The sequence below is a fragment of the Narcine bancroftii genome, chromosome 12 (genome assembly GCF_036971445.1).
Source record: "Narcine bancroftii isolate sNarBan1 chromosome 12, sNarBan1.hap1, whole genome shotgun sequence".
NCBI classification, from domain to species: domain Eukaryota; kingdom Metazoa; phylum Chordata; class Chondrichthyes; order Torpediniformes; family Narcinidae; genus Narcine; species Narcine bancroftii.
Genome location: NC_091480.1, coordinates 66,153,490 through 66,178,233, shown reverse-complemented (window position 1 = coordinate 66,178,233; position 24,744 = coordinate 66,153,490). Strand labels below are relative to the sequence as shown.

The window sequence follows — 24,744 nt, the reverse complement described above, 5'->3', positions numbered from 1 at the left end:
ATCTCTTGCTGCAAGTTCCTTCTTCAAATTCTTGGGTGTCAACATCTCCGAGGATCTGCCCTGGAGCCTCCACGCTGATGCAATCACGAAGAAGGCCTGCCAGCGGCGACACTTTGTGAGGAGTTTGAGGAGATTCGGGAGGTCACCGAAGACTCTGGTAAACTTGTACAGGTGGACTGCGAAGAGTATTCCGGCTGGTTGCATCACTGCCTGGTACGGAAACGCCAACTCTCAGGAGAGGAAAAGGCTCCAGAGTTTTGTTAAACTCGGCCTGTGACATCACAGGCACCAAACTTCACTCCATCGAGAATATCGACAAGAGGCGGTCTCTTAAGAATGCAGTCTCTATCCTCAAGGACCCCCACCAGCACCCAGGCTGTGCCCTCTTCACTCTGCTACCATCAGGAAAAAAGGTACAGGAGCCTGAAGACGAGCACTCGGCAGCACAAGGACAGCTTCTTCCCCTCCGCCATCAGATTCCTGAATGATCAACCAAAGACGCTGCCTGATTTTTCTTGCACTATTATTGTTATTTTAATTTTTTAAATTTATTTTTGTAAGATAGTTCATAATATGAATGTTTACGCTGTGATGCTGACGCAAAACACTGAATTCCACGACAATAAATCCTGATTCTGAATATATCCTGATTTATCCTGAATAAATCCTGAATAAATCCTGATTCTGAAGGTATATATACCAGTGTCAAAATTCACATAATAAATCTTCAAAACACACTGGAATATCTCACCAAAAGCTTGATATCAGTGCATGTTATTGCTATTGAAGTCTGAAAAGATCCTGAGGGCTTATGTTTCCAAAACTGCAGGACATTGTAATTTAAAATGGAGCTGGAATACACCAGGTTCCACAAGATGGCTGCTGGGTGTGGTTCAATATCATCAAGCTTTGTAATCTTTTTGAGCTTCTGACAGAAACTGAATGAATTCCCACCAAGGTTCTTTTATTGGTGGAAATCCTACACTGACTTTATGCGTGGGTACAAAGGCTTCCCTTATGCAAGGTATTTGCAGACAACTGCACAACTGTTACAAGTTAAATTCTGTCCCAAAGCAGACAGCTTTCCATGTGTGAGCTACAACGGTCTGATGGGTGTGGTTTAAATCTGGCTTTGCTCATCTGATCTCACAATGCTGTTGAAATTAATTGTTGAAATTTTAGAGGCCTCACTAATTCACATGTTTTGGGAATGTCCCAAATTAGGAAGATTCTAGGAGAACATTTTTCAATCTTTATCAACGCTTTATAAGACTGTGAGGTGGTACACCACCGGCCTACTGCAGGAGGCAAACCTCTGTACCTGCAGGTGAGTAAGGGGACAGGTCAACACCTGGCCAGCTGCCAATCAGTCAGCATAAATGGATCAAGCCCCACCCAGTCGGGTGTCAATCACCCTTCGGGATATAAGCCTGCACCGGCCTCCCAAGACCTCACACTGAGTTGCTTCAGCCACAGCCAGCCTGGCTCTGTGGAGGTTTTTGTGGATGAAAGCCTGTTGTTCAGTCTTTATCTTGTGTGTGTCTGATTCTGTCTAACAGTGCACCACAGACTAAAATAGACTCATGCCCTTTAATTGTCTCGTTTGGCTTCATTCACAATCCAATTATATCTTTGTCAGCATCTCAAGAAGGTTTTAGCCAGACAATGAAGTGGAAGGATGAACTCTCTCCGACTCATGGGAGTGGCTGTCCATGGCGTAACAGCATATTTATGTCTGGAAAAAAATTAGATACAATATCAAAGACAAAAAGTTCCAGTTTGAAAAGATATGGGGTCCATTCATAGAATAAAACTATGTTTTAGGTGGTTGGGCTGCTCTGGCGATGGTCCATTTGGCTGCTGGAGGTAGCGACCCGATCCCGTCTGGCTGCTGGAGGTAGCGACCCGATCCAATCTCGTTGTTCTTTGTTCTCTCTGTTTTAATAAGTAGAGGGAGGGGTTAGATTTGTGTTAGTTTAGTTTTTAGGGATTTTTTTCTAGTTCTTAAAAAAATGTTGATTTATTAGGGGTTTATATATGATGGTCCTAGACTATAATATTAGTTGATATTATACCAAGTTGTGAGCAGAATGTAGTTCATGTGATTTTCATTTTTATTTTTAATAATATTAATTAATAATTAATCATGAAAATTGTTAATTAGTACATTTTATCAGTTATATAATGCACATATTATGATATTTTCCTTCTATTATGTTAATGGAACATGTATATGAGATTATTATATTGAACGCATGATGCACCATCAATAATCACAAAAGCCTGAAGTTGTGAGACTATCAGGCTTTTATTATCTAAAGACTAGAACAACCATCAACCTCATTGACGGACTGAAGCAAAGAGAAAGGGGAACATGCAAGGGATTATGGGTAGGATCTGTCTCAGGAGGCATGTCCAGGCCAGCAGCTGGCAATCATGGCACAACTGTGGTTTGCCATAATCCAATAAAACTATTTTAAAACAAAAGAAATAAATCAATTGTTCAGCTTAGTAGCTTTGAAGCAACGTCCAATACAAACCAGAGAGTGCAGGGTAGGGGCTGAGAGAGGACAAAGTAAACCTGGTGTCTGAAGTGACCAATACAGCTATCAGAATTAGAATTTATTGTCAGGAACTTGTCATGAAATTCGTTATTTTGCGGCAGCATCACAGGACAAACCTTTATACAAACCACCTTACAAAATAAATAAAAATAGTGCGCGAAAAGTCAAAGTGAGGCAGTGTCTGTGGTTCATCGATCACTCAGGAATCTGATGGCGGAGGGGAAGAAATTGTCCTTGTGTCGCTGAGTGCTCATCTTCAGGCTCGTGCACCTTTTCCCCCGATGGTAGTGGAGTGAAGAGGACACGGCCTGGGAGGTGGGCGGGGGGTCCCTTGAGGATAGAGGCTGCTTCCTTAAGACACTGCCTCTTGTCGATGTCCTCGATGAACATCTAGTACCCCTCTGCTTAATTACTTATTCATAGGATGTGGGCATTGCTTCCAACATCCAGCCTTTAATGGCAATCATCACCGCCCACCCCCCCCCCCCCCTCAACTCCAGGGGCTTGTTGGCCATTTCCGAGGCAAATCAAGAGTGCAGCATTCCTGATGAAGGGCTTAGGCCTGAAACGTCGACTGCCGATCGCTTTCCAAGGGTGCTGCGAGACCTGCTGAGTTCCTCCAGCACTTCTGTGTATGGCTGAAGATCCCAATAGGTGGTTGCCAAGGCAACCAGTTTGAAGGCTCTGGAGTTACATATGGACCAGGCCCAGTTAAAAATATGTAAGAGTCCTTCTTCAAATATAAGCTGCTCTTTGGTTATAGCTTTAGGAAGGGCTTAAGCTTGAAACATCAGTAATATACAGTATCTTTACCTCCTGTGGACATTCCGAGATGGGCTGAGTTCTTCCAACATTTCCACGTTTTGACTACAAAGCAGACTTTGCTCCAGTTTTTAAAAAATGGCACATTTCTTTCTCTCAACATACATCAGCGAATCATCTGGTTCTTTACAACAGAATTACACCATCACCAACCTTTTAATTCTAGAGTGCTTTGACTTAGGCACTGAAATTTAAACCAGTAACCAACTAGACCGGCATCAGCGAGCATTAGGGTATTGGATGAAGGAGACCGGGTGGGCTGTAGAGCTTCGAGTGACCTCATGTTTCAAGAGAGCGTGAGGTGAGAGGCCAGTGGGGAACACACAGGAGACTGCAGATGCCAGAATCTGCAGCTCAACGCAGTCCGTCGGAGGAACTCAGTGTGTCGACCAGCATTAGTGAGAGACGAGGAATGTTCCACGTTCAGGGCTTCGGCTCAAATCATTGCCATTCTTTTTCTCCCACTGAAAGGAACCTCAGGGTTTTACATGATGTCATGCATGACTTAGATGACTTTTGACTCTGACAATAAATGTGCACTTTGAACTTTGCTTGACCCACTGAGCTCCTCCAGCAGAGTGCACTTAGCCTTAGAGAGATCATCGGGGGTGGTGTCTCCAAAATATTTACCAAATTTGTTGATGAAATGGCAACGTGTACCTTAAAAATTCATCTGAATCAGGATTTTTGTCATGAGCACGTCACGAAATTTGTTGTTTTGCGGGAGCGTTATTGTGCATTACAGGTACCAAAGTTATTATAAATTAAATTTCTGTAAATACACTGTTTAAAAATAAATAAATTAGTCCAAAAGAAGAGAAAATGAGGTAGTGTCTGTGGCTCATTGTCCAGAAATCTGACAGCGGGGGTGGGGGGAGGGAAGGAAAGGGCTGTTTGTTCAATGTTGGCTCCTGTACCTTTTTCCCCAATGGTAGCATGGCCTGGATGTTGGGGGGTCCTTGAAGATAGAGGCTGCTTTCTTAAGATACCACCACGTGTAGATGTCCTCAATGGAGTGAAGTCTGGTGCCCGTGATGTCGCAGTTAACAACTCTTTGTACCCTCTTCCAATCTTGTGCATTGGCACCTCCATACCAGACGATGATGCAATCAAATGCTCTCCATGGTCCACATGTAGAAATTTTCAAGTGTCTTTGGTGACATAATGAATCTCCTCAAACTCCCCATGAGGTATAGCTGCTGGCGAGCCTTCTTCATGATTGCATTGACATAGCGGCTCCAGGACAGATCATCAGAGATGTTGACACACAGGAATTTGAAGCTCCACTGCTGACCCCTTGACGAGGACTGGTTTGTGTTCTCCTGGTTTCCCCTTCCTGAAGTCCATGATCAGTTCCTTAGTCTTGCTGACGTTGAGTGCAAAGTTGTTGTCATTACACCACTGAACGAGCTGATCTATCTCCCTCCTGTACTCTTCCTCATTGTTGTTTGTGATTCTGCCGTCAACTGTGGTGTCATCAGAAAATTTGTAGACGGCATTGGAATTGTACCTGGCCACGCAGTCATGGGTGTAGAGTGAGCAGAGCAGTGAGCTAAGCACGTATCCTGGAGATGAGCCTGTGTTGATCGCCGTGCAGTTCTGGACTCCTTACTTGAGGAGGGATATATTGGCTTTGGAGGTGGTGCAGAGGAGGTTCACCAGGTTGATTCCAGAGATAAGGGGGTTGGCCTATGAGGACAGATTGAGTCGTTTGGGACTGGACTCGCTGGAATTTAGAAGAATAAGAGGAACCTTATAGAAATGTATAGAATGGGGGGCATGGCAAGATGGCGAAGAGGGCAGACGTGCAGTCCTAATCCTCCCCAGCCAGTTTTTAAACACCTGTTTTTAAACTTTAATCTAAGTATATAAATGTTTTATTTTTGCTTCTAAGTACATTAGTTGTCTATAATGGCAGCTAATATTAAAAAACCTAAGACTCAACTACAGAAAAAAAACTACTTTTTTAAAAGTGCTGAAGAACTGAGGCCTACCAGTTGGAACCACAGAGTTGCCGTCGGGAACTTCCAAGCCACAGAGAACTCCAGCTGGGCTAAGTATTACGCCGGCGCCAGTCTTGTCACCGCAAGATGGTGCCGGCTTCTTGATGAAATCGACCGACGTTGACCCGTGCATTCGCGATATCGAGCGCGTGGGCGACCTGACTGAACAAAGAGCCCTTGGGCCCGCACTGCTGTTGGGGGAGTCAGGGATGCGCAGGAAGGTGCTGGAGACCGCCCCTACGCAGCCCCTGGCCCTGCCGAGCATGCGCTGTGCTTCCAGGGTCTGTGATTTATTGGAGCATGTGTGGTCTGCAGGGGGGCCTGAGCAGCGGTGCCCCGACCACTTCGGGGTCCCGTCGTCGGGTGTCCAGACCCACAGCCGCACGGGAAAAGTCCTGACACTGCTGGAACAAGAAGAAGACTTACCTTTCATGGCCAGTTCACAGGAACAATTGGAGGAGGAGCTTGTAGAAGGTGGGTCTCAAGATGTGGCACTGGAATCTGGACTGAACTCTATTTTTACTGTGCTGGAAGGGATTGCTTACCATATGGATACAATGTCTCATCAAATGACTCAAATGCAATCTACATTGTTTAATGTCTCCGAAGATATATCTACACTTAAGAGAGATGTTAATAAATGCCTTACTTCAGTAGATGTAGTACAAGAAAATTTTTAAAAGCTTGAGACAGCTTTCTCTGAATGTAAAGAGCAAGTTGTACATAATAAAGATAAAATAGTAAAAGTGGAAGATTCGTTCGTGGATTGGGGAATTCAGAAGAGAGATTTATTGAAAAAAATTGATTCATTGGAAAATCAAAGTCGGAGAAATAATGTAAAAATTGTGGATCTTCCGGAAGATATTGAAGGTGCAGATCCAATAAAACATTTTAAGAACGGGTTCCCTGAGATGTTAGGTAAAGTGTTCTTTCTGGGTGGTTTGATACTGGAAAAGGCACATAGAGCATTAAGGAGGAAACCATTACCGGGTCAACCATCATGTGCAGTGTTAATTCGGTGCTTGAATTATCAGGATAGAGAAATGATTTTATGGTTGGCGGTACAGAAGGCGAGACAAAGTCAAGCCCCAGTGATGATTCAAAATAATAGAGTTTTTTTCTATGCTGATTTGAGTCAAGAAATTATTAGACATCGACGTGAGTTTAATTCGGCCAAGGATGTGCTGTGGCGGAAAGGATATAAATTTGCTTTTCGATACCCTGCAGTGTTGAAGGTTTTTTATGGCAATTATCAGTCTCAATTTTTTGAGAATGGTCACAATGCATTGGTTTTGCTAATTTGTTACTGGATTTATGTGGTCAGGGAAGAATTTCACCATCGTCACCTAAAAGAAGGGCCAATGGACATGGAAATGGACAGAATGGAAAGAATGGGAAGAATGGGAAAGATGGGAAGAAGGAGGCTTTGACACACAGTCCTAATGATGTTGAAGATTCGAATCAATCTTTGGGACTGGAGTCCCAGGGCTGAATATATTAATGATGTTGAATTTCATTATTATATATATTGTATTTCTGGCTGGGGGGAGGTGGATGGAACTGATATCTTTAATAGTCATCTGTCAATGGTTGGGTGTTCCACACCCAGTTTTTTTGGGGGGAATTAATTGTATTCCTTTTCATATTAACTTTTTTATAACATTAGGGGAGGGAGAGTAGATTTTGTTTATTAACAGGAGAGCATTTTTTATATTACGTGTTTATATTAATAGTTTATTAAAATGTCTAGTTTGAAATTTGCAACTTTTAATGTTCAGGGATTAAATAATCCAATTAAGTGAAAGCGAATTTACTAAGTTTTCTTATACTAAGAAAATCAAAATTGATATTGCTTTTTTACAAGAAACACATTTGACTGAAAAAGAACATTTGAAATTGAAAAGAGATTGGGTTGATCATGTTTTTTTTTCTTCATTTAACTCTAAGGCAAAAGGTGTAGCGATTTTAGTTCATAAGAATTTATCTTTTGAGTTACGGACTGTAGAGGGGAATGCTGGGAGGGTTTTAAAAGTGGATGTAAAATTTTTAATGAACTTTGGACTTTACTTGATATCTATGCCCCTAATGTAGATGATGAATGTTTTATTTTAGATGCTTTTTTGTTATTAAGTCAAGCTAATGAAAATATTCTAGTTGGGGGAGATTTTAATTGTGTTTTGGATCCATTAATGGATAAATCAAAGATGGCGATACAAATTGGGGCTTTAATGAAAGACTTAAATTTGGTAGATATTTGGAGAAGGATTAATCCTATAAAGAAAGATTTTTCTTTTTATTCTTCTAGGCATGATTCCTTTTCTAGAATAGATTTTTTTAAATATCGGCACATTTACAGAGAAAGGTATTGCAGGCAGATTATAAAAGTAGTGTAATATCTGATCATTCTTTATTATTTTTTTCTTATGAAAGTTCGGAGGTGTTGCGTCCATCTTATAGATGGAGGTTTAATACAATGTTGTTGAAAAAACCTGAGTTTGTTGCTTTTGTTAAGAAACAGATTGATTTTTTTCTTAACGGAAAATGTTAACTCTGTTCAAAGTAGATTTGTAGTATGGGATCCGTTAAAGGCTTATTTGAGAGGACAAATAATTAGCTACGCTACTAAAGTTAAGAAAGGGTATATGGCTGAAAGTATTAAATTAGAAAAGCAGGTTGATGAATTGGAGAAGGAATTTCAGAAGGGAGTAACAGAAGATCAGAAGATAGCTTTGACTAGATTGAAATTGCGATATAATACGTTACAGACTTATCAATTTGAATGTTTACTTAATCAAATCAAACAACGATATTATGAGTGGGGTGAGAAGGCACATAAAGTACTTGCATGGCAGTTAAAGAAGGAGCAGACCTCAAGGGTTATTAATGCTGTTAAAAAGGATTCAACAGTTACCTATAAACCTCAGGAAATCAATGAACAGTTTTATTCATTTTATAAAACATTATATACTTCTGGGGGAAACAAGATAATGGATCTATTGATTCTTTTTTTTATCTACATTAAAGTTACCAGCATTAGGTGAAGAGGATATTATAGATTTGGAAGCTCCGTTCGCAGATTTAGAAATTAAGACTGCTATGATGGAAATGCCTTATGGTAAGTCACCAGGTGATGACGAGTTTTCGGTGGAATTTTATAAAGTTTTTTATGAAGATTTATCTTCGGTGTTTGGGGAGGTATCACAACAAGTGACTGAACACTATGAGTTACCAGAATCTTGTTCTAGTGCTTTACTTACTGTAACTCCAAAGAAAGATAGAGATCCATTAAAAGTATCTTCGTATAGACCTATTTCTTTATTGAATGTGGACTATAAAATAATAGCTAAATTGTTAGTAAATCAGCTTGCTAAATATTTACCTAAATTGATACATGTCGATCAAACAGGTTTTACTAAAAATAGATATGCTTCGGATAATATTCTTCGACTAATTAGTTTGACCAATGCATACCGACGGCAGCCCAACCACTTGATGCAGAAAAAACTTTTGATAGGGTCGAATGTATTTTTTTATTTAAGGTCCTGGAAAAGTTTAAATTTGGCCCTTTTTTATTGGCTGGGTTAAAGCTTTATATACAAACCCGACTGCTAGGGTGATGACAAATGGACAGATTTCGTTGTCATTTAAATTAATGCATTCCACCCGACAGGGTTGTCCATTGTCACCAACCCTATTTGCGTTGGTCATTGAACCGTTAACTCAATTAGTATGGCAAAATGAGCAGATACAAGGGATGAGAGTTTTAGATGAAGAGTATAAGATTAATTTATTTGCAGATGATATTTTGATATACTTAACAAATCCGGAACCATTTTTGCCGCATTTACGGGAATGTTTATTACAGTATGGATCACTATCTGGGTATAAAGTTAATTGGGATAAAAGTGAAATTTTACCGGTAGGTGAAGGAGATTATTCAGTTTATAAAAATGTTATTAATTTGAAATGGACAGATAAAATTAAATATTTAGGAATAATTCTGAATACTGAATATCAATCCTTATATCAATTAAATAATGTTCTATTGTTGAAAAAGATAAAAGCAGACTTAATTAAGTGGAAAGACCTTCCGTTAACTTTAATTGGCTGGGTTAATTGTATTAAAATGAATATTTTTCCACGTATTCAATATTTGTTTCAATCAATACCATGTTTTCTTACAAGGAACTTTTTTCAGAATTTAAATAAAGCTACTAGGGAATTTTTATGGAAAGGTAAATTACCAAGGGTAGCATTAAATATGCTTACTTGGAAGTACACATTAGGTGGATTGCAATTACCTCATTTTCAGAATCATTATGAGGTAGCCCAACTCAAATTTATTAGTGGTTTGATGAATTTAGATCATTCTGCAAGTTGGGCTAAAGTTGAGATGGCATGTATTTCTGAAACTGCAGTACATCAATTTATATTTCAGAGGAATATAGATTTATTTCGGGAGTATAATGTGCCGATATTAAAACACCTGTTGATGTTATGGACAAAAAAGAATAAGATTATAGGATCAAAAGGTAAATGATCTATTTTAATGCCATTATATAATAATCAGCTTATTCCTTTTTCATTGTTTAATAGTCATTTAAAGAATTGGGATTTTAAGGGTATAAAAATATTGCAGGATTGTTTTGTAGAAGGTCAATTTCTTTCTTTTGCTCAATTGAAAGAACATTTTGATATTGCCAAAAATTCTTTATTTGTTTATTATCAATTTCAATCATTGGTTAAAAACAATTGTATGATAGAGAGATGATTTTACCTGTATTGTCGGAGTTTGAGTCTTTGATTTCTTCTATGCCTTAAAAGGGTTATGTATCAAGTATTACAAGATAATATGGAGAAGTCAGAATGGGAAAAATCTAAGTTTAAATGGGAAAATGATTTAACTTTTGTTTTTCCTGAAGATTATTGGATGGATACGTGTTACGATAGTGTTACAAGATTGACAAATGCACGAGATGGAATGGTTAACATTTTGGGAAAATTGTATAAGATTACCATTAGATCCACCTGTTTTTTTACTGGGTTATGTGATTCCTTTAAAGGGATTGGGGTTGGATAAATTTCAAATTGCATTTGTATATTTAGCATTGTCCGTAGCTCGAAAATGTATAGCAAGCACATGGAAAGATAATAGTGATTAGTATAATGAGATGGCAGAATGAAATGAAAGCTTGTATTGTTATGGATAAAATTACCTATGTTTTGCATGATAATTATTCTTTTTTTGTTAATAAGTGGTCATTATATTTGGACTATATGCATTTAGAGGTACTTTGATTTATTTTATTCTTTTTTTAGTTTTTTTTCATATATATTTATTTGGCTCTCCTTAAGAGAGCTGGCTGAAGGGGTGGGAGGGGGGTGGGGTTTCATTTCTTTTTTTTCATATATATAAAAATTTTTGTTGTGAAGTGTATTTGTATGTTTACCAATAATTTTTCAATAAATAAAGTTTGAAAAAAAAAAGAGACATATAGAATTATGAAAGCCATAGATAAGATAGAGGTAGGTAAGTTGTTCCCATTGGTGGGGGGAGAGCAGAACAAGGCCTCAAGATCCAGGGGAGTAGATTTAGGACGGAGATGAGGAGGAACTGATTTTCCTGGGGTGGGGGGGGGGAATCTGTGGAATTCGCTGCCCATTGAAGCAGTGGAGGTGACCTCAGTAAATATATTTAAGATAAGGTTGGATAGATTTTTACAGAGTAGGGGAATTACGGGGGAAAGGCAGGACGGTGGAGATGAGCCCATCATCAGATCAGCCATGAGCTCATTGAATGGCGGAGCAGGGCTCGACGGGGCCAGATGGCCAACTCCTGCTTCTGTTTCTTATGTTCTTATGTCAGTGAGGAGGAGAGGATGTTACTGAATCATTAAATGCTCCTGAGAGACACACCATGGCCCAAGATGAATACCTCTTTCTTTCAATTATCAGCACTGTTCATTGACTGTAATTCCTGAGTAAACACATCGGAAACTTGTTTGACTTGGTTATAAAGAGTTCAACAAAGCAGAAACAATGTTTGCTCTGACAGAGACTGATGAAAAAATAACTTTAAAGGAAACTTGATGAAAGGTTCTGACCCGTGGCATACACAAAGGAGAGAAATTTTAAATTGAGGCACAGTTGTAATCCAAACAGCTGCTTGATAAGCGATATGAGGGGAATCAACAGTGAGAGAGGTTTGTAAATTATTCGAGGATCTGTCCTGGAGCCTCCATGTCGATACAATCGCAAAGAAGGCTCGCCAGCAGCTATACTTTGCGAGGAGTTTGAGGAGATTCAGTATGTCACCAAAGAGTCTCGTAAACTTCTGCAGGCGGACCGTGGAGGGCATTCTGGCTGGTTGCATCACTGCCTGGTACGGAGGAGCCAACGCTCGGGACAAGACTCCAGAGGGTTGTGAACTTGGCCTGCGACATCACAGGCACCAGACTTCACTCCAGCAAGGACGTCTACATGAGGCAGTGGCTTAAAAAAGCAGCCTCTATCCTCAAAGACCCCCACCACCCAGACCACGCCCTCTTCACTCTGCTACCATCGGGGAAAAGGCGCAGAAGCCTGAAGACGAGCACTCAGTGGCACAAGGACAGCTTCTTCCCCTCCGCCATCAGATTCCTGAATGGACAATGAACCAAAGATACTGCCTCACTTTGACTTTTCGTGCACTATTTTTCTTTATTTTGTAAGGCGGTTTCTAGAAATGTTTCCACTGTGTCGCTGCTGCAAAACAATATGTTCATGACAATAACTTCTGATTCTGATTGTGATTCAACTTCAAAGAAGGTTGACTAATCTATGATCGGATATTTTGATCTGTTTCAGCAAGCAAGAAAATGAAAAGGGGCAACGATTGTCCCTTTAAGAACAAGATCGAAGCATTTTGAAGTTTTGGGTGTGACTCTCTGCATTGTTAGACAGGAATTGTACAGTTGAAAATTAATATGTTCCAGCCTTCAGAAGTATATTTAAAACAGCTCTAAAAGGATGAGCATTATTGTGAAGGAAAGCTTCAGATTTTGGCTCAAGGGAAACTAAAATGTTATTTTTGGCAGAGAGAACACATTTGCAGCTGCCATCATCCCAACCAAATGAAAGCAGGTTTAGTACCTGAAAGATGGCCATATATGGAATTAGTGAAACAGCAGATTGAAGCTGTCAAAAGGTGTAATATGCCTACAGGGAAACCCAGTTCTTTGTAGGGTGTGGTGTACAGGTTTAGGTGTGGTTGTCTCAAGTTACTTTGACCAGATCTGCTTCTCTTTGCAAAGCACCCAAATGACAGGACAGTTTTGCTGATAAGGAACAACAAACACCTCGTCTTCCATCTGGGCACCCTCCAACTGGATGGCATTCACATTGAGTTCTCTAGTTTCTATTAGCCTTCCCCCCTCTCCCAACTTTGCCCCTGTCTTCTTTCCTCGGGCTCTATCTCTCTACTCTTTTCTCCCTTCCCCCAGCTCTGCTTCCACTGATCCAAAAACAACCCACCCTCTCCCTCAATCAATTCACACCTTTCCTTCACATTGGCCTTCATAAATCAAAGTATGAGTCCAGGAGTTGGGATGTTATTGTGAAGACATTGGAGAGGCCAGATTTGGAGCATTGTGCGCAATTTTGGTCACCTAACTACAGGAAGGATATCAACAAGATAGAAAGAACACAGAGAAAATTGACTAGGATGTTGCCCAGACTTCAGGGACTGAGTTACAGGGAAAGGTTAAACAGGTTTGGACTTTATTCTCTGGAGCATAGAAGAATGAGGGGAGACTTGATGGAGGTATTTAAAATTATGAGGGGATAGATAGAGTAAATGTAGGTCGGCTTTTTCTACTGAGGGGAGGTGAGATGCAAACCAGAGGACATGGGTTAAGGGTGAAAGGGGAAAAGTTCGGGGGGAGTTTCTTCACACAGAGAGCGGTGGGAGAGTGGAACCACCTGCCAGCTGAGGTGGTGAATGCGGGCTCAATTTTAACATTTAAGAGGAATTTGGACAGGTACATGGATGGGGGTATGGAGAGTTATGGACTGGGTGCAGGTCAGTGGGACTAGGCAAAAAAATGGTTTTTGCACAGACTAGAAGGGGTGATTAGCCTGTTTCTGTGCTGTAATGTTCTATAGTTCCCTCTCTCCTGTGTCCTACCCATAGACAATTGACACTTTTTGCCTGTTGGTCTGTGCTCCTCCCCCTGCCCTCTCTTTCCTTCTCCCCAGCCTTTTAATTTAGGTGCCTGCCTGCTTTTTACTTGTACCTTGAAGAAGGGCTCAGACACGAAACGTCACTTATCTACCTTTACTTCCTGTGAATGCTGTGTGACCTGCTGAGTTTCTCCAGCATTTCTGTGTTTTTACATCAAATCTTTGTTCTTCACTCATAGCCCACAGTAGTCACGCTGAAGGATGTGTCTTGAGGGGGGTTGGGGTAGAGGGGGAAGAGACAGTGTCGAGTCGGGTGAGGGGGAGCTAAGGAGAGGAATCCCCATCCCATTCCCTTGCTGAATTGTCTCATGTACTGCCAAAGTGAGACCACCCACACATTGGAGGAACAACTCCTCGTCTTCCGTCTGGACACCCTCCAACAGGATGGCAATAATACCGACTTCTCCGGTTTTTCTTAGTTTCCTCCCCCACCCCCTAACTATCACCTTTCCTGTAGCTCTCACTCTCTCTCTTCCCTTTTCCCTCTGTCTCCTTTCACAGAACCAATATCAATTCTCACCTCTCCTTTCAGAAGAGTGGAGAGTGCCAAGTTCCTTGGAGGTCACTTAACTAGTGAGCTATCGTGGACACTCAACATCTCCTCACTTGTCAGGAAGGTGCAACAGTGACCACACTTCTTGAGAAGACTGAAGCGGGCAAGGCTGCCAGCCACCTTCACATCAACATTCTACAGGAGTTCTATCAAGAATGTCCTGGCCAGCTGCATCACAGTGTGATACGGTTGCGGCAGAGAAATGGATTGGAGGTCAATCCACAGGAACATAAGAGCGGCAGAGAGGATCACTGGAGTCTCCCTCTTCTCCCCCCCCTCCTCGAAGAAAGTGCGCAAAAGCATTGAGGTCCCCTTCCACCTGCACACAGCATCTTTCAGCTGCTCCCGTCGGGGAAGAGATCCAGAAGAGATCAGAGCCAGCACCACCAGGCTGAGAAACAGCTTCTTCCCACGGGCAGTGAGGATGCTGAATGACCAAAGGAACTGCTCACACTCACCTTCCGAGACCCTCATATTCATGAAACAATATTTATTTATTTATTTGTATAGATGAAATACTTGTCCTGTGTATGTATTGTTTGCCTGTATGTGTGTGATGTCTGGTTGTATGTCTGCGTGCTTTGCACCGAGGACTGGAGAACACTGTTTCGTCGGGTTGTACTTGTTAACACCTAATTAACACCCTTTGGCTGTTGGTCTGGACTCCTCCCTCTCCCATTCTTTCCCCTTTCTTTCCCTAGACATCTGTCTTTTATCCTCACACCTTGAGGAAGGGCTCAGGCACAAAACGTCAGTGATATATCTTTACCTCCTGTGGATGCTGCGAGACCAGCTGGGTTTCTTCAACATTTCTGTGTTTTGACTACAACCTCAGCAGACTTTCACGTTTCACTCTTGCTGCAATGTTGGTTCCTTTTCAAGAAACAATAAGCTGAAGTTCATCCATAAGAGATATACCAGGCTAATTCCTGGGATGAGGTGGTTGTCCCATCACACTGGACAACCTTTTTTCAAAAGGTTTGCTTCCTGAAGAAAAATTGGGGATCATCATAAACAACTTCAAGCTGAACACGGAGATAATGTCAAATTTGCTGCATCACGTAGGAAGTTGGAGAAACATTGAATTAACTTTGATTGAATTTACCCTGTTTAATCGCATCGTGACGCTGACACATTGCGTCAGTTCATCCGACCGAAAAATGTTTTGCTGCTGATTTTCATTTGTACTCGGCATCTGATGCCTCTCATGTCAGTGTCCAACGATAGTCAGCTGGCATTGACGGATTCCAGTTGCCCTGATTTTTCATGGTCGCAATGTCCCGGTGAAAAACTTTCACCATGTTCGTCACTGACGGCACCAAGATCAGCCGGAAAGACGTCCAAGTGCAAATGCAGAACATGAATTTCAACGACATGTTGCACTTCAGGGTTTTGTCTGTGTGAAGTTGACTTAAAATATGACAGGAAATCACCGAAATAGGTTATAGCTAAAAAGACTGTACGTGATAGGAAAATTTTGCAGTGATTTTTGTGATCAGCAACCCAAAATCCGTAAAATACACCCAAAAATGTTCAGGAAGAAAAATCTTCGTTGTCATTATCAGCTGAAGAATATTATGTTTTTTTTGAGTTTAGCGAATAAGGGGGTGATAATTTTGAAACAAGTCAGGCCCTTTGGGGCTTGACAGGGCAGGTGTTAGGACACAGGAGACTGCAGACTTTGGAATCTTGACCAAAGAGCAAGCCACTGGAAGAACTCATTGGGGCAGGAAGCATCAGTGGAGGAAAAGGGATGATTGATGTTTTGGATCAAAACCCTGCATCAGGAGTCTGGAGGGAAGGTAGTTGGCAGAAAAAGATTTGAAGGAGGGGTGAGTCAGGGGCTGGCAGGTGATCGGTGGAACCGGGCGAGATAGGTCAGCAGATTGAACCAGGATGGGGGAAGCGTAGACGAACAATTAAGAATAAAGGCTGGAAAGTGATATGGAGCCAGATCAGAAATGGATGATGGGCAGGTGGAAGCAGAAGGGGGTTGGAGGGAAGTGGAGAGAGAAGGTCGGCCATGAGCGACGGAACCCAGGTGAAAAGGTGACAGGCAGATGAATCGTTGAGGGCCCCTACCACTCCGCATGCAGCATCTTCCAGCTGCTCCCATCAGGGAAGAGATCCAGGAGTATCAGTGCCAGCACCACCAGGCTGAGCAACCACTTCTTCCCATGGGCAGTGAGAATGCTGAACGACCAAAGGAACTGCTCACATAAACCATCTGAGACTGTACTGTTATTTAATAAAATTTATTTATTTTTAAATACGTACTGCATATATTGTAAATCGCTTATGCTATGTGTGCTTTGTCAATATATGTGTTTGCATGTTTTTACACTGAGAACCAAAGAATACTGTTTGTCCAGCTGTCCTTTAGAAGTGTATGATCATAATAAACCTGAACTTGAAGTTGAAGAAAGGGTGAGAACCAAGGTGGACCGGAAAAGGATGGGAAAGGAGCCCAAGAGGAATAAGTGACCTGAACACGGGCAGATTTTGAGGTGGCGACAGTCCCTCCTGAAGAAGGGCTCAAACCCGAAACGCCGACTGCCCTGTGCTCTCTATGGATGTTGTGTGGCCTGCTGAGTTGCTCAGCATTTTTGTGTATTGCACAAATTCAGGCATTCCCATTTAATGCTGAGGTGCACAGATATTTCTCCTCAATGAGGATGGTGAACCTCGGGAATTCTCAGCCCCAAGGGCTGCGCAGACTGGATGACTGGGAGATATTTGAAGAAAGCATTTGATTTCGAATGAAGGGCTAGGCTTGAGAAACGAGGGGCCTATTCCTGCCCTTGTTCAAAACTGTGCTGCCCAATTAACCAACAACCCCCGGTACATTTTTTAGAAGGGTGGGAGGAAACTGGACCCCCCGGGGAAAGCCCACCCAGACATGGGGAAAACGTGTTATATTGAAACTGCCACTTCCTAATGCAAAGAACACAGCTCACAGACTGCTACAGTTCACTCTTTATTAGACACCAAGTTAACCTGCAAATAATTCTGACGCAAATTCCACAGACTGTACAACAGGCTTTAATTAGCTTAGACTTGTACACACCAGATCAGTATCTTTGCTGGCTCCACATGTCAGGCTTTCCAAAGGGGCCGGCTTGAGTCTTTATACAGGCGGGTGATTGAGAGCCGGCAGGTGGGACCCGCCTCCCAGGTGGCCTACCTGCAGGCACAGTGGTTGCCCCTTGCAGTAGGCTGGTAGGAGTGTGGCCAGTGTAGTGGTTGTATCACCACATGCTTTCAGCCTCAAAAGCAGCCTCCGGGGGTCTCCATCTGTCAAAGGGATGCATCAACTTTTATACATTCGAGTAAACGTCAAACTAAAAGATTACATAATTATTCTGCATATGAGGTAAGTAACACCCTTTGTTGCCCCCTCCCCTATATCCTTGTATCAAGGTTGAATAATAAGAACACTGTGTTACATTTACTCCACATTCAGCAAAAACACGCATTAGCCCATCTGTTGGTGCCTTATGAAGGTCGTCCTAGTCTGTATCATATTTATGGTGTGCCTTCCCTTAATCTCTCAGACATCATGCTTCCATTTTGTGTTTTAATTCACTTTAATTATTTAATACTACAAGCGTACAAACTCCTTACAGACAGTGCCGGATTCGAACCCCAGTCCTGATCTCCGGCGCTGTAATCGTATTGCGCTAACCACTACGCCGACCATGCTGCCCGGTTGATTTCTGTTACAGTTTTGTGCTATTGGTAATTGATGTGTCTGAGAGCCTCAATATAAGGCGTGCCACTTGTTTGGCTTTTCAAGCGGATGATGGTGCGAGTGACTGGTTTGGGTCGAAGATGATACCTCTGCCACATGTTCGGTTGGGTTCAGCAGGTGACGGGCCACACAAGTAAAGCCATGAAGAATTTTGGGGCATCTGTGCATTGACCTTGTGTAATGACAATGAATCTCACCTCACAGGCTTGTTAATGCAGAATTTGGATGGCAAGGTTAGTGCAATGCCATTACAGCACCAGCGATTGGGGTTCAAATCCCGTGCTGTCTGCAAGGAGTTTGTACGTTCTCTCCCCATGGATTTTCCCCAGGGGCTCGGGTTTCTTCCCACTGGTCAAAATGTACTGGAGGTGTAGGCAAATTGGAATATTTGGGCACAGACCCGTGGGCCGGAAGGGCCTGTTACCATGCTGTATGTCTAAATTAAAAATTTAAATTTAATGCTGCAAACATTCTCTGAGCACACACCTTGGGAAGGGTGAGCTCAAAGAACGACTTGTTGTTTTCCCTCTAATTCTCGGAGAGACCTCAAGGAGTTGAGGGAGACCTCTTTCCACTCTGGTTGAGTGGGCTCTGAGGGGGCTGACAAATCCACGACATCAGCCTGCAAACATTTTTTCTGCTTTAAAAGAATTGACTCTCTCCACCTGTGGAGCAGAGTCATTTGAGAGGGGTGGAACTTAGACTCTGCAGATCAAGAGCAGTAGTTTGGGCTTCTTTGAACCACCTGGTTTAATTTGGGAATTTTCCACCAGCTCCTTCACAGTGCAGGCAATGAACAGATCAAAACTTGCTTTCTACACTTGAAGAAAATCATTGCTGGAAATTATAACAATGTTAATCTTTTACCCCCTCCATAAATCTTCGTCCGCGAAGCCAAGCCAAAGAATCTATACATCCACTTCAAGAGATATTCACAAAGTGTATAATGAAAGGTTGCAGCAAGGAAGTTGATCAATGGAGCCTGGCGGCAGAGAGACTGAGATGTATAGAAAGGATGGGGAAAAAAAGGCAGACATTTTTCTGGAATTTTTTATAATTGCAGGATGTAGCAAACTGCTTAACCTTTGTCAACATGAAGAGAGAAGTGTGGGAAGCTTCCTTGCTGAGACAGCAACTGGTATGTTCCCATTGTAGAACAGAGGGTGTGCCTCACTACAGGACAAAAGATTCAATTTTTAAACCAAGCCTCCCCACCACCAGGAAGGTGAGTGGAATAGACTCTGGAGTGTTATTTTGATGAAGGGCACTGGACTTCTTCCTTGGATCCAGAGACCAATCCAGAGATCCTTCGATCTGAAACTGCCTGTCATCACATTGCTTTCTGCGGGATCACGCAGTGTGCAATTGGCCACTGAGATTCTAACATTACACTGGTGACCACACTGCAATAGTAAATGAGATTTAATAAAAACCCACAGATGCTGGAAGACTGAAATAAAAGTAGACAATGCTGGGAACACTCAGCAGGTCAGGCAGCATATATGGAGGGAGAAAAACTATGTTCATGCTTCAGGTCAGAGATACTTTGATAGAAACAGAATTAATGTTTAAGGTCAAAGATCCTTTAAACATTAACTTGGTTTCTCTCTCTACAGGCACTGCCTGACCTACTGAGTGTTTCCAGCATTTCTGTTTATACTTGGAAACTATTGAATTGGTTGTCCTTAATCATGGAAGGTTTTAAACAATTAAACATGAATGCAACTTAAAGTAACAATGATTTCCCTGAGGGGAGTATGTTTGGACAAGAGATGTGAAGCCAAAAAAGTTGTCCATACACTGTGTTGGAAAGGTGTATGGGTCCGACGAGTTGGGTTACCATTCCAGCAAGGGTTCTCTCACTCATAATACCCCTTTTGGGCAGTGCTGGCCCAATGAGCCTGACCCTTTTTGGCAGCATCAGGCTCAGCTGATTCTGCAAGCTGTAACCAGCAGAGTTAAAGCATGTGAGACAACCCTACAGGGAGGATGACCGTGCAGCAACCAGTGAGGCCCACGCAGTGCGCGGGCGACTTGCGGTCAATGGATCCACACAGGCTGCGGGGCTGCTGGAGTCTGGCTCATGGGAGCCAGGTAACGGAATCAGGATTCGAGAGGATGCCAAAGGCAAGAAGGGCTCCTGAAGGGCTTCGGGTGCTGAAGGTTTCCTGATCATGTCAGAGATTTGGATCTGGAGCTCGGTTTGTTGATGGATCGAACAGGAGTCTGTTTAGCTGCTGAGGCTGCAAGAGGGCTGGAGGCGAATCCACAGACACTCAGTGACTCGGAAGGGACTCGCTTTAACTTCTCTTTCTCTTATTGTTGGGGGTACAAGGGCAATGCTTGGGTGACTCTTTGTCTGCGTAAAGCAGACAAAAGTTAAAGTATATCATGAATATTACATGCTTATGTGCTATTGCTATGGTGTCAGTGCTGGGAAGTTGCTCAGCAAAAGGAGGTGCAAGGCGCTCCTTCTGTCCGATAGCCTACAGGTCACCTTTGGGCAAAGTGTGGTTTACCCTCCCAATCAGGGTCACGTGAAGCCACGGATTGCAGATGGTGGATGGTTTTTACAAGCAGATTCTACAAATTGGAATTGATGATTGTAAAACTAAAAACGCTGGGCAGATGAATCTGCTGACCAATGGGCAGGGTTACCCGTCCAGTACGGACCCTGCAACTGAAGAAGGCAACGGGAAACCACATCAATATTTTTCCCTTGTATAAACATGAACATGACATCGACTATGGTCTCAGCTCAAAGACAGAAACTTCACTGAAGGAGAACAGGGGGGGGCAACAATTACGATTCGGAGAGTCAGAGATCGTGATGGATGGAGAGACATGATCACCCATGCCAAATGGCAAGGCACCTGAACAATGAATGATTACATGACAATAAAAGGAACCTTGAACCTTGTTCAGACAGCATAACCATAAGTAGGTGACAGGCACAGATACCTCAGGGACAGCTCGGGGAGAAGGAAACAGGCCCTTCGCCCCACCGACTCTGTGCTGACCATCGAGCACCAATTTAATTTCCCTTTTTATTCTCATTTACCCGTCAACTGCTCACACCCAGCCAGGATTTCATCTCTCCCCAACACAAGAAAGGCAATTGACAAAGGTCATTTCGCCGACCTGCCTGTGTGCTTTTTGGGGACGAGGGAGAAAATTGGAGCACACGTGATGGTGGGGGGGGTGGGGGGGGGGCGGGGAGGAATGTGGGCAGGAATTCACATGGAGAATTTGCAAACTCCACATGGGCAGCAATGAGGTTGGGATCAGGCCCGGGACCAAGTCATTCTGATTTATTTCTGTTGAGCATGAAGTGCCATGGGGCTCTTTTTTTTTCTGTTTCACATTGTCCTGACCTGACATTTTTGCGTTCAGAGGGAACAGAGGGCATGTTTTCATCATACCACTTTTGTGGAGTGTCCTTCATAGCCTTGTCTCCTTGCAGGCCCAAACAAAAATATACAAGGGTTGCCATGACACCCCTATGTTGGTATCCACCCAAGTAATTTCCAATGCCACAAGCAGAATTAAGCAAAAATCATAAACTAAAGTGAAAAAGCAGATTTTAACATTTGCAAAATACATAGAAAGGGGGTGATATTGTGGGCCTGAAATATGTTTGAAATTTGCAAAGGTGGAATTGTTTTTATTAAATGGCATTTGGACAGGTTGAAATCTTGCTGCTCTTCCTTCTTCCCATTTAAACGGTGAACGACACTCAATGTATAAGGATGCAATAAGCCCCTTTGGAGTGATGCCAGTTAATGACTATTGTAGGAATTTGCGATGAAAGTGAATTACATCACCTCAGTTTCCAGGCTGATGTCACTCTGGTTACTGGTGGAAAAGACATCAAAGTGGCCACCAGAGCGATTGATGGGTGAAATTATTGCAGGGCTGCTGGCTCCATTCCTGTGGCTTTGTAGTGGAGACGAACAGTTCCCCAGGTCTGCAGAGGAATCCTCCAATCCCTACCACAGGCATTAGTGGAAGGAGGCTGGTGAACTGCTCCTTAAGGGTGGCCTGTGGAAATAAGCCAAGATTTCACTTGAAGAAGACATCACATTTCATTCCCTGCTTCCCATAACCTCCTTATCATGGAATGACCTAATTCTAATGGTCGTCAGAAAATGGTGAAGAAGACATTCATTTCTAGAGGGATAGCATACAAGAGTAGGGATGTGATGTTGAGACTCTACAAGGCACTGGTGAGACCTCTCTTGGGGTACTATGTACAGTTTTAGGTGGCGTATTTGAGAAGATGTGCTGGCGTTGGAGAGGGTTCAGAGAAGATTTGTTAGAATGATACCAGAATGACACACAATTTGCCAGCTACTCATCCATGAGAGACACTTAACATAACTTCTCGCTCTCCTGCAAAACCATAACTGGGGTGGGGGGGTAAACTGAGGGGAGGAAGGTGGGGGGTGGGAGGTGTAAGCAGGCATCCTGACCCCACCTCAAGGAGGTGATGTAGATGGACTCTGAGACCGCGAGTGGTGGTGGGGCTGGAAATGCCAAAGGTCCTGGTATCCTCACACCTGATCCTTATGGCTTCCCCTTGATCCACACTCCCTACAGGTGGCATGAGTGTGTGCTGCTCGCATGTCCCCCATTCCCCACAAATACCCCCTCCCCTTACTCCCTTGAGATGTCGAGTTGGAGGACGTCTTGCCATTACGATCTCAAACCAATGGCCATCAGCTCAGCAATGGACACAGTGCACAGTGAGGCATGTCTCAGATGCGGTTTAGAAACCTGTTTTACCCTATGCGGCAATACCCTCAGGAGACAAGCGAGGATGATTGGAAAACATCCAAGAAAAGCCCTGATTGTTTTATTTGATGGAATTTGAAACAAACTCTGGCCAAGATCAGTGGCCAAGTACCAAATTGAAAAAGTGGGATCATGTTGAATTTCCAAAATGGCATTGACGTTGTTTGTCTTTGGGAAGTTCAATGATCTCAATTTGGGAGAACAGCCAAGCTTTAGACCAAGCCACCGTACCGGAGAGACTTCCAATGGGCTGAAGGACAAATTGATGTGCATACACTAGGAGGAGCAGTGTCACCAGGAACAATTTCTGGGTGGGTCCATTGTTTTTTTTGTAATGCTTTTTCCCTTTGTTTTGCTTCCCAGTCCTTGCAGGTTTCTCCTGAAGTGATTGGAATTCCACCACCCACCCCACCACCCCCCCCCCCACCCCACCCTCCCTCGCCTCTCAACACAGTAAATAACCCTGCCATCTGCACTGTGCCACCGCTCCTGAAACTGTGTCGTTTGCTCTCCAGCACTGGCGTTGTGTGAGCTGGATGAATTTGTGTGACTGTAGCCAAATGAACCCCACCCACCCTCCCCCCAAACCTCATTCTGTTTTCCTTCTCAGGTACATGAGTCTCAGTGTGGACAAGATGAAGGAGATGATCGTGGACTTCAGGAGGACCAGGAACGACCACCCTCCACTACACATCAACAACTCTGTAGTGGAGAGAGTATCTTTAGCTTGGCTTCGCAGACGAAGATTTATGGAGGGGTATGTCCACGTCTGCTGCAGGCTCGATGGTGACTGACAAGTCCGATGCGGGACAGGCAGGCACGGTTTCAGCGGTTGCAAGGGAAAATTGGTGGGTTGGGGTTGGGTGTTGGGTTTTTCCTCCTTTGTCTTTTGTCAGTGAGGTGGGCTCTGCGGTCTTCTTCAAAGGAGGTTGCTGCCCGCCGAACTGTGAGGCGCCAAGAAGCACGGTTGAAGGCGATATCAGCCCACTGGCGGTGGTCAATGTGGCAGGCACCAAGAGATTTCTTTAAGCAGTCCTTGTACCTCTTCTGTCTCGGTGGCCAGTGGTGGAGAGCTCGCCATATAACACGATCGTGGGAAGGCGATGGTCCTTCATTCTGGAGACGTGACCCACCCAGCGCAGTTGGGTCTTCAGCAGCGTGGATTCGATGCTTGCGGACTCTGCCAACTCGAGTACTTAAATGTTGGTGATGAAGTCACTCCAATGAATGTTGAGGATGGAGCGGAGACAGCACTGATGGAAGCGTTCTAGGAGCCGTAGGTGATGCTGGTAGAGGACCCATGATTCGGAGCCGAACAGGAGCGTGGGTATGACAACGGCTCTGTACATGCTGATCTTTGTGTGTTTCTTCAGGTGCTTGTTTTTCCAGACTCTTTTGTGTAGTCTTCCAAAGGCGCTATTTGCCTTGGCGAGTCTGTTGTCTATCTCGTTGTCGATCCTTGCATCAGATGAAATGGTGCAGCCGAGGTAGGTAAACTGGTTGACCGTTTTGAGTTCTGTGTGCCCGATGGAGATGTGGGGGGGGGTGCTGGTAGTCATGGTGGGGAGCTGGCTGATGGAGGACCTCCGTTTTCTTCAGGCTGACTTCCAGGCCAAACATTTTGGCAGTTTCCGCAAAACAGGACGTCATGCACTGGAGAGCTGGTTCTGAATGGAGAGAGTGGAGAGCATCAAGTTCCTTGCAGTTCACTTAACTAGTACCCTATCATGGACACTCAACATCTCCTCACTTGTCAAGAAGGTGCAACAGTGACCGCACTTCCTGAGAAGACTGAGGCGGGCAAGGCTACCAGGCACCATCATGTCAACCTTCTACAGGATCTCTATCGAAAGGGTCCTGGCCGGCCGCATCACAGTGTGGTATGGTTGCTGCAGAGAAATGGATCAGAGGTCAATCCACGGGGCCATAAGAGAGGCAGAGAGGATCACTGGAATCTCCATCCCCCTCAATCGATGAGATCAACTGGGATTGTTATCTGAAGAGGGAGCGTAAAATCATTGAGGACCACTTCCACCC

At 43.4% G+C, this 24,744-nt stretch overlaps 1 protein-coding gene across 1 annotated transcript; it reads right to left on the bottom strand.

Moving 5' to 3' along the window:
- Positions 1-1,576: 1,576 nt before the first annotated feature.
- Positions 1,577-12,738, bottom strand: LOC138746652 (uncharacterized). The gene is made up of 3 exons (XM_069904939.1): positions 12,653-12,738; positions 5,381-5,793; positions 1,577-1,935 (listed from the first exon to the last, which is right to left on the bottom strand). The coding sequence occupies exons 1-3, from the start codon at positions 12,736-12,738 to the stop codon at positions 1,814-1,816; spliced, it is 621 nt and encodes a 206-aa protein (XP_069761040.1). The 3' UTR covers positions 1,577-1,813.
- Between the last annotated feature and the right edge of the window lie 12,006 nt (positions 12,739-24,744).

Bases quoted from the DNA above. Each gene is read 5' to 3' on its own strand.
- LOC138746652 (XM_069904939.1), bottom strand. From the start codon at position 12,738: ATGGAAGACGAGGTGTTTGTTGTTCCTTATCAGCAAAACTGTCCTGTC. The intron at 5,794-12,652 runs GTAACTTGAGAC...TTCTTGTTCCAG, and splicing joins GAGAAGCAGATCTGGTCAAA to CAGTGTCAGGACTTTTCCCG. The intron at 1,936-5,380 runs GTAGGCCTCAGT...TTATTAAAACAG, and splicing joins CAACTCTGTGGTTCCAACTG to AGAGAACAAAGAACAACGAG.